Source organism: Eptesicus fuscus, chromosome 10 (assembly GCF_027574615.1).
Source record: "Eptesicus fuscus isolate TK198812 chromosome 10, DD_ASM_mEF_20220401, whole genome shotgun sequence".
NCBI lineage: Eukaryota > Metazoa > Chordata > Mammalia > Chiroptera > Vespertilionidae > Eptesicus > Eptesicus fuscus.
Window position 1 is genome coordinate 61,287,094 of NC_072482.1, and position 20,596 is coordinate 61,307,689.

Consider the following 20,596-nt stretch of genomic DNA (forward strand, 5'->3'; position numbering starts at 1 on the left):
GACAGAGAGAACAGTGCCTGTCCAGGGAATGAGGGAAGATGATAGCCAATTGAATGAACCATCCATTCGGGGGCGGGGTCAAAGAGATGCCTGCCAGCCCCGCCCCCCCTCGATCCAAACTACATTTCCCATTGTGCCTCTGGTTTCCTGTCGCGCTGCACGCCGGGAGTGCAGGACTCCGATCCGCAAAGTATATCGGAATTCGTAGTCTTTAGTCAAAAAGGTCCTGAACGTTATAAGCTCATATAATTCTACTTCCCTAGATACATGTTCCAAGTTGTCAGTTATGTTGTACTTATTCTAACACTAATTAATTTATTTAAAGTGTCATAAATGATTGCTTAGCAAAAGGAAGTAAATAATGTTGCGCATTGGCAATCTTTCAGGACCTGGGAGCCGCCGCTTCTTCCGCCGGGGCCTGGTCTCCGCCGTTCTATCGCCGTCATGTCGGCTGCAATTGCAGCTCTGGCTGCTTCCTATGGTTCGGGTTCAGGGTCCGAATCGGACTCGGACAGTGAGGGCGGACGGTGTCCCCTGCCAGCCGCGGACTCCCTCATGCACTTGACCAAATCGCCTTCCGCCAAGCCCTCTCTGGCAGTGGCGGTGGACGCGGCTCCGGAGGTGGCAGTTAAGGTAAGCGCTTTTGCCTCGGATGCGGTGCGGGAATGAGCTTCTACTCCAAAATCTGGCAGTCGCCCGTTAGGCCCCGTTATGCCGCCTGCTCCGTGCCGAGAGATGAGTTGCTAACGCTTTGAGTTCTTCTCCTTCCCACATGCATCCTCCACGGGAGAAGCCAGGAAGTGGGAGTCCAGGACAGCGCTCCACTGCTCCCCGCTTTCGCCTCCCGCCTTGGACTGCAAGTGGGAAGGAGGGAGTGAAATTTGACTGTATGGGATTGGGATGTGGCCTGGCCGGAGCAGGTGTCATCTCAAAAGATAAGAAAGGCTAACTCAGGACGCCTCAAACTAGAGCCTATGCCCTCGCTGGAAGTGAGCAGTGGCCTGGCTTTGTTTTGTTTTTGAAGTTTGACCTAGATTCCCAGCTCCACCACTTGTCGGAACTTGGCCAAGTTTCCTATCTGTGCAGTAGAGGTCGTCTTAAAAGCACATATCTATATGAGTGAATTTTTGTGTAGGTTAAGTGAAATGGCGTAAGTGAAGCATCTAGCCTGGTATCTAATATAGTGCAATGAATGTTGTTAGCTCTTTTGACTATATAGGTACGTACAGTGAGAAAAGTACCTGGATTTGAGAAGGAATGCATGATCCCAATTGAGATAGGTGTTAGAGGGAGAAATTGGGTTATATGGTTGATTTAACAAATATTGAACACATGTTATTTATCAGGAACTGTTCTAAGGGCTGATGACACCGAGGCCAACAAGCCAGGCATCTTTGCCATCGTGGGTCACACATTCTAAAGGAAGAGGCAGCCAAAAAATGTGAGCAAATAAAGTGGCAGATTGGACTGCGTACTGTGAAGGGGGGGGAATAGAGTATTATGATAGAGAATAATGCAGGAGTAGGACTTCAATAGATTGGTCAGGGAAGTCCTCTCTGAAGCCAGCCACGCTCACGCTAAGGCTAGAGATTCCAGGCAAAGGAGACAGCAAGCCTTGAGATGGCACAGAGTTTCATGTTGGAATAGCGGTGGGAAAGTCAGTGTGTCTGGAGCCGGAGGAGAGCATCTGCCAATTGGTAGTATAGGCCCCAAAGAGCCTAACAGGGGTGATCACAAGCTCAGGATCAGGTAAAGGGAGGCAGTGTGCAAAAATTCCTTTGTATTTAGGATGTTCCCAGGGTCATTTCCAAATTCCCCAAACGTATCCATCAACTCCTGGGTCCTCATTCCTTTCACAGCTCAGGTTCTTGGTTCTCTCCTACTTCTTCATTGCATTTTCTCCTCAACCCAAAGCAGCCTGGTTGTAGCTTCTTGGCATAACCCTTGGAGTTGTAAGATACCTTAAAGCACTCTGCCAGGCACACTGTCCTTATTCTGTCCAATTGTAAACTCCTTGCTAGCTCCAGAGCTATTAAACCTCTTTCTTAGGATGGGTTAAATGGGCATCTCCAATCCCATTTTGAATAATGATTCCAACCCATTAGTCCAAGCCAAGAACAGAGGGGTCTTCCTTCTCTCTTCTTCCTCAGCCCTTGAAGCTAGTCATTCGGCTTATTCTAACATTTCTGCCAGGCCCTACACTAGGCCATAAAATGAGTCTCAATAAATTTTAAATCATGCTATCATGTTCTGTGACCACAATGCATCTAAGCTGAATCAGCCACAAAGGATAACTATAAAATTCCCATCTTTGAAATATGAAATTGTACTTGTTAGTAACCCATGAGCCAAAAAAAAGTAGTAGAGAATATTTTGAGCTGAACAATCAGGGAAATAACATTTTTCAGAACTTGTGAGGTACAGCCATGGCAATATTTAAGTATAGTCTTAAATACATGTAATAGAAAAGAAGGAAGTCATAAAGTTAGTATGCTAGGCATCCGCTCTTTAGGATTACTTTTTAAAAATCATTCCATTCTCTTCCTGTACTCATTTCTAACTTATGCCCTCAATTTGTGGTAAGTGGTTAGTCCTAAAAATTAAAACATGTCTGAATTGATACCTTTGCCTCTTAGTGAACAGTGCAAGAACACTTCATTTAGCTATTATTGTCATTCATTTAAAACTCAAAAGATGACAGCAAATGAGTCTGATTCTTGGCATCTCATTATGCAAGAGATCTGTTTCTGTCTGTAGTGCATACTTAAGAATGTCTTTAAGGGAGGGTCAACTGGTGGCAGCTGCTTTGTTTTAGTTTGTCTTTAAAATGTTTTTATTTAACCCTCTTTCTTGAAGGATATTTTCACTGGGTTTAGTTTGCTTAGCTGACAATTATTTTCTCTCAGCATATTTAAAATATTCTACTGTCTTCTGATTTTTATTGTTACTGATAACGAGTCAGCTGTCAGTGTAGCTGTTTTTCTTTTTTCTTTTGACTGCTTCTAAGACACTTGCCCTAAACCCCTTTTACTTGGGGTATGGTTTCATTACTTATATTCATTATGGGATACACAGTTGTGGATTTCTTTTTATTTGTCCTGCTAAGAATTTGTTAGGTTTCTTTAATTGTGAATTAATTGGTTTGGTGTATACATCTTTAAACATTTCTGGAAAGTACTCAGTGCTTACCTTTTCAAATATTATTTTAGTCCTATTCTCTCTTCTCTTATTCTAGAATTCAAGTTTAGCATATTTGTGTTTTCCAATGTATGACAATGACTATTTTGGGTTAAAAATTTATTGTAAGCCTGGCCGCCAGCGTTCCTCAGTGGTTGAGTGTCGACCTATGGCCCAGGAGTGTAACGGTTTGATTCCCGGTCAGGGTACATGCTTGGATTGTGGGCTCGATCCCCAGTGTGGGGCGTGCAAGAGGCAGCTGATCAATGATTCTCTCTCATCATTGATGTTTCTGTCTCTCTCTTTCTCCCTTCCTCTCTGAAATCAATAAAAATATATTTTTTTATTTTAATGCAACATCATCAGATTTTACACTTTGTAAATCACGTAATGAGCCCTATTGGATGGTAACAGTTGCTTATTAATTGACTTTAAAGTTAAAAACTAAAGCAAACCCGGCTTTCTCTCATTTCAGTTAATAACTGTTACTTTTCACCGATGTATCCCTTGCTTTAGCATAGTCTACTTGAGTAAAATGAAACTTTTGTCTCTAATTTTGAGCATATTTTAAAATTTCTTCTTCATGGGTGATCTTTCTCTTATTTGTGAGCTTCAAATGATCGCCCTGTCCCCTTGCATTTGTTAAGAGCCAAACTCAAAAAATATCTTCATATGAATTTTGGTTCTTTTATCTCATCCACCTTCACTCCCATTTTAGGAAGTTTATTTATTTCCACTTTTGGGGGGGGAGGGGGGACAAAACTATACCATAAATTAGTAAATGGTTTATAATAATGATATGTATTTATGTTCTGTTTTATAGTTTATAAAGTGCTTTTACATCTGTTTTCTTATTTGTACAACAGTAAGAAATGTGAAAAAGACTGGAAAGTAAATATCATGTAGTTTTTTTCTCAAATTTCTTTGAATAAATGAAAGATAAACTTTCAAAACTTATTTGACCCACAGGATCTGCCCCTCATTTACTGCACTTTAATTTATATGGATAATTAAAACTTAATAGAAATCCTTTGTAATTCTGCGGTAATTTCAATTGCATGCCTGATTGTTATTGAACTCCTCATGGGTTTTAAAGCAAAGTTGTGGTACTGTCCAAGTTTTTCTAATTAATGTAAAATTAATAACTCTTTATTTTCTAGAGGTCTCTTCAGTTGGTTCTGTGATTTGAGGACCCAGAGACTGGGACCTATTTATATTTTGTACTAGAGGCCCAGAGCATGAAATTCATGCACAGGGGGCGGGGGGCTGTCCCTCAGCCCAGCCTGCACCATCTGGGACCCCTCGAGGGACGTCCGACTGCCCAGGCCTCCGCTCAAGGCTACCTACCAGGATCGGGCCTAAACGGGCAGTTGGACATCCCTCTCACAATCCAGAACTGCTGGCTCCCAACTGCTCGCCTGCCTGTCTTCCTGATTGCCCCTAACCACTTCTTCCTGCCAGCCTGATCCCCTAACCACTCCCCTGGCAGCCTGATTGATACCTAACTGCTCCCCTGCCAGCCTGATTGCCCCTAACTGCCCTCCCCTGCAGGCCTGGTCACTCCTAACTACCCTCCCCTGCAGGCCTGGTCACCCCTAACTGCCCTCCCCTGCAGGCCTGGTCCCCCCCAACTTCCCTTCCCTGCAGGCCTGGGTCCCCCCCAACTGCCCTCCCCTGCTGGCCATCTTGTGGTGACCATCTTGTGTCCACATGGGGGCAGCCATCTTGTTGTTGGAGTGACAGTCAATTTGCATATTACTCTTTTATTATATAAGATAGAGGCCTGGTGCACGGGTGGGGGCTGGCTGGTTTGCCCTGAAGGGTGTCCTGGATCAGGGTGGGGGTTCCCTTGGGGCATGGGGCAGCCTGGATGAGGGGCCTGTGGTGGTTTGCAGGCCAGCCACGCCCCCCAGCGACCCAAGCGGAGACCCTGGTATCTGGGATTTATTTATCTTCTATAATTGAAACTTTGTAGCCTTGAGCAGAGTCCAGGGCCAGCCAGGGTGTGCAGGAAGCTTGGCTTCCTCCATTGCCGGGGAAACCCAAGCCTCCTGTTCGCTCTGTGGCCAGCAGCCATCTTGGTTGGGTTAATTTGCATACTCGCTCCTGATTGGCTGGTGGGCGTGGCTTGTGGGTGTAGCAGAGGTACAGTCAATTTGTATATTACTCTTTTATTAGATAGGATTAGTTGCCACTGTTGCATATGTAAAGAGTAAGTCTTTTTAAATTATACTTTGAGTTTAAAGCTTGAGATACATGGCACTCTATTCAAATAATTAAAGTTTAGAATACCCTTAATTGGAAAGATCTGGTAAACCATTATTTATTATAAAGTGACCTGGCAACTGTAATCTATGAAATCCTTTGGGGAGGTATCAATGTGGCCTCTTGTTAATTTAAGCAATTTATCACTACAAGTTGAATATTAAGAAACAAAATATTTAATTTAGTTTTTATCCAGTTTAAGCAATCTATATATATAAAAGCCAAGCGACCAGAATGACCGGTCGCTATGACTCTCACTGCGGCAGGCCAACCGGCCCGATCGGGGGTGGGGCTGGCCACCCAACCTCCCGCATTGCCTTCCCCCAGCTGGCCCAGCCCCGATTGTCCCTGATTGGGGCGGGCCAGCCGGACCCCACCAGTGCATGAATTCATGCCCCGGGCCTCTAGTTTGTTTATAGTCTTTTAACTTTATAGTACTGGGTTTTGCTCCTGAGCCCTAGGCAAGTTATTATCTCTAATCAATAAAGATTCTAGTATGCATTCTAGGGTAATGTCTGTGTATCATCTTTTAGGTGGCCCAGCTTTTGAACCCTTCCTTAAGAGTCTTAAGGTGAAGAATATCCCTCCCTGCCTCCTACCTTCAGGAGCTGAAAACCCGATTCTCATTCTCCCAGTTCCCTTTAAGGCCCATTACTATGGCTTGGGCTCTGCCAGACAAATGCATCTAATCTAAAGCTAATCCACAAAGAAGCAAGGAAATATTTTTAAGTGGCAGTAGTAGCCAACATTATCTAATTTCCTGGTCTGGTCATTTCAACAGCAGCATCCAATGGCAGCCATAGCAGTGGTTTTCAGAAATGGTTTTCAGAAATGTTGTCTTCATTGGACTGGTTCTGTGATATGATTGGTTTAGAATTGTGATTCCATCTGTATATTCAACCCTTCATCTCTGCCTGTTTCCCCAAGCTGTTTCTCCACCCTCTTGGCGATGCTAAGAGAAACTTAGAAGGATTCAATACTGTTTAATCAGCCTGTGATGGTTTCAGTTGCTTGCAATTAAGAACCTTAGTGAAACTCTGCCCGAAATTTTGTTTATTGCTAACTAGGTCTCTTTGACATCCTTCGTTATGGTTACTTTAAATTCTTCACCTTCTCATTTATTCTCTTGGTACTTTGGGGTAAGTGACTGAATCTTGTTAATACTTAACTCACAGAGTGTTGTAACGATTGTATGTAATATGTTTACTCCACTCCTGGCACTAATGTTCAGTACTTTTTTTTTTGTCTTTTTTTTTTCAGTACTTTTTTTTATAGCACTTACCCTCTTCTAGCAAACTATACATATTTATATTGACTTTATTATATTGGTTATTGTCTATATCCTCCACTAGAATATAAGCTCCACAATGGCAGGGATCTTTGTCTATTTCTATGGGCCTAGAGCAGTGCCTAGCACATAGTAGGCACACACTCAGTATTTGTTAAATGAGTAAGTCTGAAGTTATGGTACTTGTTTTATGAAGATGTCTGTGCCCCTAACTACACAAAATAAAAAGACCAAGTGTGACTCCCTACATCTTTACCCTCTAAACATCTGTCACCTTTCAGTTCTTATCTTTGTCATCTCTATTTCATCTCAGAGAGAGCTGCTTCCCTTTTCAGAGGCTAATCTTCTAACTCTCCAGGATTCCCTTCCCTTCCACCCCTTCCATACCTTTGATTATCCTCCTATTCCTGTGTTTCTCCCTACTCGCTCCTTTCCTTTAGCCTATGACTGATTAAATCTTTGACCTAGTCTTTTCTTATGGAGAGGGAAAAACAAGCTTAATTTCACCCTGAAAATCCTTCATTCTGGCACCCCATCCCATCTCTTCTTTATCACCAAATGTTTTGATTACTGTCTTGTTTTTCTGAATCCTCAGTTATACCTCTGCCCCTTGCAGCTGGCTTCCCATACCCCACCCCACTACCAAAATTGTCCTGGCAAAGGTTTTTGTGACATGATTGCCAAATTCAGTGATTTTGGTCAGCTTTCTTTCTATTTAATTATCTGTGGATTTGACTTTTCTTCAGTTTCATTTAACAAATACTTTTTGAACATGCACTGAGTGCCCTGCATTGTACTAGGCAGTAAATGAAAGTAAAGGTCATGTGCAGCAGGTAATATCACAAATACTATAAGGAGTTATGAAAAACATTCCTTAGGACTGTGGACAAAAAGCAGTTTTCTTGAGTCAGGAGGAGGGAAGGTTTCAGGAAAAATAAGATGATGACATAGTATCGTCATCAGAAGATTAGCCTCTAATGATAATAAAGGTAAATGCATAATGAACAAAGAGTAACATTACCAACAGCACAGAAAGCATGCAAGTGCTTGATATTTTAAAAAATCAGCAATTAGCCTAATATGGCAAAAGTAAGCTGTATATTAAACTTGATAAGGAAGTATTATAATAGGCCAGGCAAGATATGATGAAGCCCTGAGTATAGAATAGTGGTGGCTAGGATGCTCAGAAGGGATGGTTGGAGTGGAGTTGCTGGAGAAATAGTGCAGAGATAGAACAGTAAGACTCGGTGCCTCTTGATTTGTTAGTGAGTGAAGGCTGAGTCATGCAATGACATCTGTTTTAGACACAGCAAAGAGTCTGAGTCTAAACATCCATATAATAAAGTTCAAAGTTAGATATGTGTTGCCCTAACTGGTTTGGCTCAGTGGATAGAGCGTCGGGCCTGCAGACTGAAGGGTCCCAGGTTCGATTCGATTCTGTCAAGGGCATGTACCTTGGTTGCGGGCACATCCCAAGTAGGGGGTGTGCAGGAGGCAGCTGATCAATGTTTCTCTCTCATTGATTTTTCTAACTCGCTATCCCTCTCCCTTCCTCTCTGTAAAAAAATCAATAAAAATATATATTTTTTTAAAAGTTAGATATGTGGATCCAGAGGCCAGGATTGTGGTCAAGGATAAGTTTCTGGTAGAAATTGAAGTCCTGAGGAGGATAAGATATAAAAATATGGACAGTTTTGAAACTAGTGGGAAAGGAAGTGTCAAGGACTCTACCTTTGAGAAGTAGAGAAACTAAGTTGCCTGTTTTGGTGAAGTGTGTTTTAAAAGATGTAAAATTTTTACCTTGGCCCGGTGGCTCAGTTGGTTGGAGCATCATCCCATACACCAAAAGGTGGTGGGTTTGATACATATGGTAGGCATCCATTCGATGTTTCTCTCACATTAATGTTTCTCTCTTTCTAAAAATCAAATATATGTATGTATGTATGTATCCTATATAATAAAGAGGTAATATGCAAATTGACCCTCATGCCCTGCTGTCACAAGATGGTAGCATGCACAGAGGAGGCTGGGTTCCCATAACACAAGATGGCTGCACCCACAGCGGAGGTAGGGTTCCCGTAATGAGCGATCAGCAGGGACCTGAGGCTGCGTGGTGCCGGGCCAGGGCACCTGAGGCTGTGCCCCCCTGCCCGCCCGGCAGGGCTTGACAGGGGACCTCAGGCCGCACCGCCCCCCACACCCAGCAGGGCTTGACGGGGGACCTCAGGCCGTGCCCCCCGCCCTGGTGCCGGGGGTCTTCAGGCTGCGCCCCCCATCCTGGGCCAGGGAACCTGAGGCCACGCCCCCTGCCCAGTGGGGCTTGATGGGGGCTCTGAGGCTGTGCCCCCCACCCGGCGGGGCTTTACAGGGGTGGGGCCGGCTGGGTCTGGATCTCGCCCAATGGGGGTGGGGCCGGCCGGGTCTGGGTCTTGTGTGATTTCAAGGCGCGCGTGAGTGGGTGGGGACTTGACTCTGGGTCCCACAGCACGCCCCAGACTCTGACAGGAGGAAGATTTTCATATACATTTTACTAATTTTCTTTCATCTCTGACACTTCTATTATAGAGAAAGGGCAAATAGCAATATTAAAATATTTCCTCTAATTAATTCCCTTTTAATATGCACAAATTTCGTGCACCAGGCCACTAATAGATAGATATATATGTATGTAGGTAGGTATATTTACATATACTAGTATATCTATCTTGAGGTGAGCATTTTAAAAAATTATAATAATAAAGTAAAAGATGTAAAATTTTGGAACAATATCTGTGTGCCTGTGATGTTGTTTTTCTTGTCAGTTTTGTAGTCTTTGCTCATTAACTGGTCTAATTCTACCAGATCTTCATTTGTCAGTGGCATTGCTTCTGCTCCAACATTACTGTCAATGTCATGATATCCCACCTGTTTTGTAAAATTTGCAATATCACTTTGCATTGTCTATTGACAGATATATCCTACCATCAGCAAGAGACTAACAGAATAAAAATGGTGACATGTTAGGAATAGTTCTAGCCGTTGAGGACATATTTGTGCATATAAAATCCAACTTGTGTAGCTTATATTTAGTGGCGGGAGGTAGACAATAAATATATATGATGTAAATATATATGGTGATAAATATAATGGAGATAATTAAAGAAAGGTAAGAGAAAAGTAAAAAAAAAAAAAAAAAATTAAAAAATGGTTAAAGACCTGATAGAAGAGAGACCAATTATGTGGGTATCCAGGAAAAGAATATTCCAAGAAGAGGGAACAGTTAAGTCCAGAGACCCTGAGGCAGGATTATCCTTTGGTGAATTCCAGGAATAACAAGTGATACCATGAGGCTGTAGTAAAGTGGGCATAGGCATGGAGCTAGAGATGGAGACAGAACTTGGGGTGGAAGGGAGGAGGAGGGACAGATCATGGAGGGTAAATTCAAATGTCTCATTTTATAACAACAATTTTGTAATTCCAGCTTTCCTGAAATATAATTCATAAATGATATGTAACTTCCTTAAAATTTTCAAAATATAACTTGAATTAAATGAAAGGAAAAGTATTTATATTTATAACATGTTTAATATGGAAATTAACCGTACGAAAACATGTTTTTAATTGTAAAAGCTAAGGTGGGTTGATACAGGAAGACAAAAATGCTCTATAAAACTACCCTAGGGAACCGTGCTTACTTTCTGAGGACAACTGGAAATGAGCCTCGTAGGCCTTTGTTAGGCCTTTCCTCTGAGTGCGGAAGGTACTGGAGGGTTTAGAGCAAAGGAGTAACCTAATCTGGTGACTATTTTAAAATAATCACTGGCTCCTTATGGAATGAGGCTGTTGGTGGGCAAGGGACTATTAAATTATCCAGGTGTGTGATCATAAATTGGACTGAGGTGAGAGTGAAAGAGGACTTAAAAAGTGGTTGAGCCCTGGCCGGTTTGGCTCAGTGGATAGAGCATCAGCTTGTGGACTCAAGGGTCCCAGGTTCGATTCCAGTCAAGGGCATGTACCTTGGTTGCGGGCACATACCCAGTAGGGAGTGTGCAGGAGGCAGCTGATGGATGTTTCTCTCTCATCGATGTTTCTAACTCTCTATCCCTCTCCCTTCCTCTGTAAAAAATCAATAAAATATATATTTTTTAAAAAGTGATTGAATTCTGGATGTATATAGAAGGTAGAGGATTTGCTGATGGGTTGGATATAGTACTAGACCAGTGGTCGGCAAACTCATTAGTCAACAGAGCCAAATATCAACAGTACAACGATTGAACTTTCTTTTGAGAGCCAAATTTTTTTAAACTTAAACTTCTTCTGACGCCACTTCTTCAAAATAGACTCGCCCAGGCCGTGGTATTTTGTGGAAGAGCCACACTCAAGGGGCCAAAGAGCCGCATGTGGCTCGTGAGCCACAGTTTGCTGACCACGGTACTAAGACAATGTGAAAGAAAGAGGAGTCACAGATAATTCCAGGAATTTTTGCATGAGCAAACGTAAGGATGGAATTGCAACTTACTTAGAGAAGATTGGAAGGCATTCTGGGGAAAGGGAGACCAGAAGTTCCCTTTTGGACATATTAAGTGTGAGATGGAGAAAAGATATCGAATTGAAGGTTAGATACACAGGTCTCTAAAGTTCAGGGCAGAGGTCCAGACTCGAGATACCAATTTGGGAATTGTTATATTTGTAAGTGGTGGGGTTACACAAAAGATAGACTATCAATAATCTGTGGTGGAGATGAGATTTTTATGTTGATTAAACTGGAGGATGAAACATTGACATAGATTATAAGACAAGGTTCAGATTTAAGTCCTGTCACTTCCTTTTGTTTCCTCAGCAGTCCCTAACCAATGCCATCTGGGTATATATTTAATAAAGATTGCTAAATAAGGAGCGCTTCTCCTGAATTTGGAACTGGAAGATTAGGTCTTTTTGAGTTAATAAAAAAGAGGAGTTAGATTCTTAATTTAAGGCTTTCAGTACTGTTAACTTACTTAGAAATTTTTTATTTATTCAGATGGGATAAAGTCAGTATTTTTTAAGGAAAAAAATTTTTGTTATGCATTTTAACCTTTATACCTGTACATATTACTTTTATTAGTCTTTGATTATAATTATTAATTATATGGCACTGATGTAATAATCATTAAATTGGTGTTAAAATGGCTAGTGAGACCTTAATGTAGTTTTAAAATAAAACAATTGCTTGTCAGATCTTTAATGTTTATTTGGTTTTCTTTCAGGAAGATTTGGAGACTGGAGTTCACCTTGACCCTGCTGTCAAGGAAGTTCAGTATAATCCTACCTATGAGACCATGTTTGCTCCTGAGGTGAGAAAACATACTCTATGTAAGATCCTCCCTTTTGCTAAACTATTTAAATTATATATAGTTAGATAAACAGTTGGTGAATTTTTCAAAGTTTTCTCACAAAAATACACTCTTTAAACTTTTTAGAAAATATATCCTGTTATATATCAACTGTATCTCAACTTTAAAAGAAAAGAAAATATGCCCTTCTAGTCTCCAAAACTTTGACTTGTGTATATGCTTTTGTGAGAATACTTTTTAAAAATCCACTAAGGATTTTTATCTACCAACGTACACCTATCCGGTAGCGTGGAACTACGTCTTCTGAAAAAAGGAAATCTCAGAATATCTGATTCTTAGATGTAAATTTAGTTAACATCTTCCTCTCAGTATTGATGCGAGAGTATTACAAATTAACCATAAGGGGGAAAGAATTTGGTTTCTTAACATCATCGCTGCTATGATGTTTCATAGTATGTTATGAAACATCTGGTTACAAACGTTGCTGTGCTGAACATTAAAAGAGGTACTATACTGATGTGGTCACTGCTCCAAAGTAGTCACAGTGTTTATTGCCTGCTCTGAGTAAGACATCTTATGGACTCTTTTTTCTATATAATGATAATGACAAATGGTGATGAAAGCCTTAAAGAAGGTGAGGAAGGAAGAAAAGAGTGAAAATTTTTCATTTAGGAACATTTGTAGTAAAGATAAAATTTCTAGATATTTTGCCTTTAAAAAGGAAAAAGTATGCTTGATTGACAAAATAGAGATGCCATAAAATGGTAATTATAAACACACAAGAAAAGATTTATTAGGGTCTTTAAGAAGCACTTTAAAAAGCTAAATCTTAGTGTATTGTGGTAGGTAGAGAAAGAGGTACTTTTTAATATTTTTCATTTTTTTAGTGTATAGTCATTTGTGTTTTTGTTTTTTGGTGTTTGTTTTTATAAAGCAGAGTCATAAAGTTATTCCACATAATTTGCCTGCTTAGGTTTCTGTAGTCACTCAAAATATGGTGATTGAAATATTAGCACAGCTAATGATGTCAATGCCAGTATTTAGACAATGCTCTAGTTGTTTTCTGGGTATACAGGAAGCAAAAATCTCATTCTCACACCCCGAAACTATAGCACATTTTAAATTTTATTCCATTATTTTTGAAATCCTTCCAGCCTGTTGAACTATAGGCTGTCCCATATTCCTTAGCACCATTTTAGCCATCACATTGAAGAGAGGTTGTATATTATAGACTAGAGGCCTGGTGTAAGGATTCGTGCACTGGTGGGGTCCCTCAGCCTGGCCTGTAGGGATAGGGCCGAAACTGGCTCTCTGACATCCCCCGAGGGGTCCCAGATTTCGAGAGGGTGGTTCTTGGATGATGCACCACGGAATCGGGCTCCCTCCTCTCTGGTTCCAGGTGCATCACCCGAGAACCGCAGCTGCCAAGTCACCGCGGCTTGGCAGCTCCTGTGTTGAACGTCTTCCCCCTGGTGTTCATTGCGTGTCATAGCTACCAGTTGGACGGTCGCTTAGGCTTTTATATATAGACTAGAAGCCCGGTGCACGAAATTCGTGCACAGCGGGGGGTTGTCCCTCAGCCCAGCCTGTACCCTCTCCAATCTGGGACTCCTGGAGGGATGTCCGACTGCCTGTTTTCAGAAAATTTAAAAGGTCAAGATTTTTGTAGTGATATTGACAAGGCAGGGGTCTGTTCTCTTTGTGGGATTATCAATCCTTTAATATTTTCATAGTAGGAAGCCTCCCATTACATATATAAATTAGTTTGTGTTAGAAACACTTCAGTGCTTGTCAGCAATTTAAGAAAAGAATGAGACTGAAAAGTGAAAAAAATTACAATATTTCCTGATTGCCAAATGAATTGTCTGTGACATAACAGATTATTAACTTTGAATTTTATGACTAGGATATATATAACTTGGCAAAGTCTGGAAAGATGTTACCAGGAACTTTGCTAGATGAAATTCAAGTTCTCATATTTGAGGAGCCATTGCTAGAAACAAAATGTAACCCCTCTCCTCAAACTAGTTTTACCAAGAAGATATGCTAAGTGTATTTTTTTAAAAGATAGAGACAAGATTGTTTCCAATAGTGCCTCTAAAGTACTATTCAGGTTTAAGGAGAGATTACATCTGGTTATAAAGTTAAGAAAAAATTCCATGAGAGAAATAGTATTTAAAGTAAGCAATCCCGGTTAAGAACATGAGATGTTTTTTAGGTCTTGTGTGACCTTGGATTATCTTAGTTTTCTCATTAGGTAAAATGAAGATAATTTTTACTTTACTGAGTTATAAGGATAAATGAGATAATGTGTGATATACTTAGGAAACCTTCTGGCACAGAGTAAGCATTTAATAAATGGTAGCACTTAATGTTACTTATATTCCTACTAGAGGCCCGATGCATGAAATTAGTGCAAGGGGCTTGGCCCTCACAGCCACGGCGGCTTGCCTCGGCCCTCGCAGCCCCAGCTTCATCCAGAAGGTTGTCTGGAAGGTCGTTCAGCTGTCTGGTCTAATTAGCATATTACGCTTTTATTATTATAGATTATTGGCATTGATGACTAGGAAGGCTGTTATGAGGAAATATTACAGGCGGAAGGGAAAAGCATGAGCTAAATCATTAAAGATCTAAAGAACAAGAATGCTGCCCTAGCCTATGGCTCAGTTGGTTGGAGCATAGTCCCGTACATCAAAAAGGTTGTGGGTTCTATTCTCAGTCAGAACACATACTCAGGTTGTCAGTTCGATCCCCAGTTATTGGAGGCAACTGATGGATGTTTTTCTCTCTCATATCGTTTTTCTCTCTCAGATCGTTTCTCTCTCTCTCCCCCTCCCTCTCTCCCTCTTTCTCTCTCTTCCTCTTTCTCTCTCTCTAAAAATCAATAAAAACATATCCTCGGGTGAGAATTACAATAATAATAAGTGGTTAAATCTTTGAAAATAAAATAACAAGAATGCTTTAGTCATTATTAGTAGGGGAGGGAGGGGAAGTTAGAATAGAATGATACTTTGTATAATAATATTGCACAATACTCTAAAGACAAAGGTGGTCTTTATTTAATTAATAATAAATAGATTTCTAAGGTTCTTTAGTGGGGGAGTGGCATAATTAAAGCTGAATTTATAGGAAGGTGAATTTGGTAAGAACTTACATGATGGAAGAACTGGGATAGAAACTAATAAAATAAAACTACCATTTTAAAAACTGGGTTAACCATGCCAGCTACCATACTGAGGGCCATATATACTTATATACCTATCTCCTTTAGTCTTCACTACAACCCTATGAAATAAGTACTCTTATCCCTATTTTATAGCCAGGAAACCAAGTCTCGGATTATACCGCCAGCAAGTGACAGACTTGAGGATTTGAGTCCAGATCACTCTTAACAAATCACTCTGGTAACTGGAAGAGCATTTTGAAGGCCATATAAGGTTTGCAGGGTACACACCTATGTCTTTGACATTGCTAATTCAGTAAACTAACTGAACTGGCTGTTTTATCAAATATTGTTTACCCCTCCCAACCAAGGACTTTTCCTGAATGGTCTACTTAGTTATCCAGATAAGCTTTCTCAAATTTATAGATAGAACCTGAAGACTGTAGCCATTGTTTTAATCTAGTCATTTTCTTCATTTCACCCAATCCTTTTTGTATCTACTTAGAGAAAAGTGTGTTTGTTGGCTTCTCTGGACTCATAAAACCCACAAGCTTCAGGGAGATTTTCAGACTGAAAATAATAGTATTTTTAGGAAAGGAAAAAAATGTAAAAGAGGGGGGAAAATGCCAGTTAATCTTAAAAATTTGGCTGCATGGGCTGCTATAAATATTAATGTTAAAATGAACTTTAAAAGTCATGTGGCTTAGCTCTTTTATTTTATAGACGAGGAAACCGAGGCCCCAGATCATAGAACCAGCCTAATAAAATATTCTTACATTAATGATATTTAAGCTCTGCTTATATCTTACAAGATTGAGGTATTCTGCCAATAAAATTGAATTTTGCTGGTATTTTCCAAATTTGTAGAAAATAATTAAGTTAATCAACACTCTTCTCACCTTAAGATTTGTTTATGAATGTTTTAAACATTGATGATTGAAATAAATATTAATAAAGAACTTACCCAGCAATCTAAGTATGATTATTAATAAATAACTTGGATTTTTTTTCTATATGTAAACTTATAGTTATGATTTCAAATACTAGTCAGTTTTTTAAAATCACTTGAATTACAAATGATTTACACTTAAACTTAACTACCAAAAGTTGAAAAAAAGTATTTGGGAATCAATGATGTGCATTTTTTAATATGCTTTGTTTTGTTTTTTAATGGTTAACCCAGAATTAAAAGACATGTGTATTCACAGAGACCAGCAACATCTGGGAGACATATTTTGAATAGTTAGGAGAACTGAGTTTTACTAAGTAATGTTCTCTGCCTTTGTTTGACATTTAATAATTTTTTTAATCCTCACCTGAGACTATGTTTGTTGATTTTAGAGAGAGGAAGAGAGAGAGATAGAGAAACATCGATCTGTTGCCTCCCGTACACATCCCGACTGGGAATTGAACCCACAACCTAGGTATGTGCCCTGATCAGGAATTGGTCCCGCAACTTTTTGGTGTACGGACCACACTCCAACCAATTAAGCCACCTGACCAGGGTTGCCTTTGTTGACATTTAATGTCTGTGAGCTCAGCTCCAGTAGCTGCCAGTAACCAGGCAGTTAAGGTGAGCCAGATGTAGATGGAATGTCCCACACACAGCTTCCTATATCATTAAATTTTTTGTTGTCTCAGCTTAAATAGCTATAAGACATAAGCATATTTAAATTTTTAGACTGAGGTTAAGGATAGCACCTCATATAAAATACACTAAACTGTAATATATGGATCTGTATTTGTATAAAAATCAAAGTTCTTTAATGCTGATAATTTTTCTTTAAAATTTGGTTTGATATGTGTGGCCTATAGAAGAATTACTCTCTTTTTATAACATCTTAATAAAATAAGACTATGGAAATTATATTTTCCTTTTTTAATTTGGAAATTATAAGCATGATTGGTAATTTATTATATGTGAAAGGAGTTAAGAGTAAGAGCAATGGGGATTTTTATCATTTTAGAAATAGTAATCACATGCTGCTATGCAGATGTAGCTGATTATAGCAAGCAGAGCATCTAGGAAACTTTTAAATCATTTTATTATCTTTAATTTTATGGATGTTTCTTGTTTTGTAATAAATTTCATTACTGAATGAAGTTACCTGAAAATTCCAGCATTCAGCAGTTTCATTTTTTGGGTTTTTTTTTCCCCTTTTGTTTTCACCTAGCAACACAGGAAAAACTAATATGGCCTACAAAGCCTTGTACTCTCCTTTATTATAATTTAGAATAAATAGTAATAAAAGCTTTATATAGAAAACAGATATTTTAAAATTGAATTATTTTAAACATAGAAATGGAAGCTATCGATAAAAAAGAATATTGTAATTTTTCTTAAGCAGAAAAATTGTAAGGCAAACCTAACATCCTTTAAATTTAGATTTTTGTGCATAATATAATGTTGACATTTAGAAAAGACAACATTCTGGTTAAGATACTATGAATAATTTATATTTATGGCTCTGGTTATACATCATAGAAAAGTGGTTTCTAATGCCAGTGACCTAAGATGTTCTAATGTCAAAATATTTCATCTTGACAGTAGACCTTCCAGAGTTTAAATAAAAATATTACATGTAATTCCATTATTTCCCAAGTGGTAAGTTTATTTTATTCTTTATTTAAAACAAAAAGAGAAAAGGTATTCTCCCAGTACTTTTTATAATAGCACTTTTTTAAAGTTAGAGGCTATGATTGTATGTTTAAGGAATAGTTTATGTAATAGAATGCTAGATTGGGATTTATCCTAACCTTGTTATTTCTAATGAATAAAACTAAGTCAGGTAAAACACATCATCTTTGGCCTTTTTTTTCATTTCTAACATGAGAAAGAAAATACTTCTCTAACTTTCCAGGACTTTTGTACAAATTAAATAACATTTGGAAAGTCATTCTGGAGACTCAAAGGATTATAAACAAATAGATAATAATGGTACTATTTTATGTAAGGCTTTCATAGTGTGACTTTTTAGAATGGAGGAATTTTTTTAAGCACTTTACTTTTATTGTTTATTTTACTGTCTTCTGCCCCCAGTGGGATTTTGATTAATCTTTCCTTTATTAGTGCTTTCTACTTCCCAGAAACTAGGGTAAGTTTTAAGGATTCTAGTCCCTACCTTTGAGGAATTTATAATCTAGTAGAGGAGAAACGTGTATTTTTAAAATTATTTCATGGTTCTATTATTGATATAAAAGTCACCCCAAATCCCCCACATCATGGTTTAAACAAAACAATAGTGTCACTTATCTAGAGGAGCACCCTCAAGTAGAATTCTCTGTCATAATGGAAATGTAGCACCCAATAACCATAGGAGACTGTTGAGCTCTTGAAATGTGCCTCGTGTGACTGAGGAGCTGAATACTGAAATTCATTTCAGTTTGAATAGACACTTATAGAATTGGGTGAGCTAGGTTTCTCTCCTGTCCTAAGATTGACAAACAGTCGCACTGAACTAAATAAGGTGAGCATTTCCCAAACAGGTTCATCAGCCCCTGATTTAGAGTTGAACATATATTATACATTGTATATTATTCTAGTAATTCTAGTTTTATACACTCAGAATTTAAGTTATTTTTCTTTTTCTTTTTCTTTTTTTTTAATAACACTACAGTTTGGACCAGAAAATCCCTTTAGGACACAGCAAATGGCTGCCCCCAGAAATATGCTTTCTGGGTATGCTGAACCAGCTCATATCAATGATTTTATGTTTGAACAGCAAAGAAGAACTTTTGCCACATATGGTAAGGTGCTAAGACTTAAGAGTTTCAAGTTTGACTTTATTAGAAGTGTGTGTGTGTGTGTGTGTGTGTGTGTGTGTGAGAGAGAGAGAGAGAGAGAGAGAGAGAGAGAGAGAGAGAGAGAGAGAGAGAGAGAATCTGTTTTATCTTCTAGCTTTTTAAATTTATTAACCTGGATTCCTTCAAAAGGGGTATTGTGTTTTCTTATACACATCAATAAATATACAGATGGGAAGGTAAATTAATATTTTTAGCTGTCATTCTAAATCTGCTATAATTCTGAGTACTAGATGTCTTAAAAACAGAATGTTCTCTGTTGAAGTCAGTAAATGACAGGATACATACATTAAGAGGTTACATTTTTTATTTTATATACAGAGCTTATCACTGAAAAGTTTTCTATTGATCACTGAGGGCGCCAGGAAATAGAGTGGCCACAAATTTATTGTATAAAATAATTACATCTTATCAGTGGCAAGATATAAAAAAGTTCATGTGCATACACAAGGCTGGGAATCCTCTCAAAAAGAGGATGGTTTTATAATGTCCTTGTTGAGAGTTCCACAAATCATGGGTTCTGGTCACATGTCTCAGATTTGTCCTTATTTATTTGGTGGTGCCTTTCATTTTTCTTCCTATAATCTACATCTGTAGTTTGACAGACACACTGATGCTGCTTTCCAGAGCTTTTTAATAGGGGTGGGTGAGCAAAGTAAATGAGAATGTGTATGCCTGTTGTAGTTGTGATCTTCTTTATGAATAAACTGCTTGTGCTGATGTTTCTTTCTCAAAATAGTAATTGAAAAAGAAAACTGAATTTTTTTAACAACAGATTTAATGATCACTTTTTTAAATTGATTTTTTTTGAGGGAGAAACATTGATTTGTTGTTCCACTTATTTATGCATTCATTGGTTGAATCTTGTATGTATGTACCCTGATCTAGGGACCAAACCCACAACCTTGGTGCATCGGGATGGTGTTCCAAACAACTGAGCTACCTGGCTAGGGCTAATAATCACATGTTAAATATCAGCAATACCGTCTCTTTTTAAAAAAGTTTTTTTTTCCCCAGTTAGAATCCTGATAACTCTTTTCATTTAATACTAAAGGCCTGATGCACGAAATTCATGCAAAGGGCTCAGCCCTCGCAGTCCCAGCTTCATCTGGAAGGTCATCTGGAAAGATGTCTGGAAGGTCATTCAGCTGTCTGGCCTAATTAGCATATTATGCTTTTATTATTATAGATAATAGAATTCTTTTTAAAGTTCTAAACAAATTTTTCGGTCCTATGCACCATTAACTTCCATTATTATAAGACAGGACCAAAAAAAGTTAAGGAACAATATAATGTTTCCAGTGATACTATATAATAACAGTTACTTTTATTAAAAAGTAATACAAACAAATTTTAGACATTTAAGAGAGAAGAAAAAAATATACTTATAATCCCACTATCTATAAAAGCCTAAGCAACCATTACGACCAAACAACCGGTCAACTAGTCTCTATGATGCACACTGACCACCAGGGGGCAGACGCTCAACACAGTAGCTGCCCGCTGTGGTCAATGCACTCCCACAGCCAACCTCCTGTGGCTCCTCTCCCTCCCTCCAACTCCCCCCCTGCCAGCCAGCCAAACTTCCAC

At 39.0% G+C, this 20,596-nt stretch overlaps 1 protein-coding gene across 2 annotated transcripts in view; it reads left to right on the forward strand.

Moving 5' to 3' along the window:
• Positions 1-408: 408 nt before the first annotated feature.
• Positions 409-20,596, forward strand: part of CDC40 (cell division cycle 40) — a 50,733-nt gene continuing 30,545 nt past the window's right edge. The window contains exons 1-3 of one of the 2 annotated variants that reach the window (XM_008158205.3): positions 409-633; positions 11,956-12,042; positions 18,823-18,952. In XM_008158205.3, the coding sequence (XP_008156427.1) occupies positions 445-633; positions 11,956-12,042; positions 18,823-18,952 (406 nt within the window). In that variant the 5' untranslated portion in view covers positions 409-444. Of the gene's footprint in view, positions 634-1,383; positions 1,442-11,955; positions 12,043-18,822; positions 18,953-20,596 lie in introns of those variants that run through there. The other variant, XM_054722247.1, reaches the window with a different exon arrangement.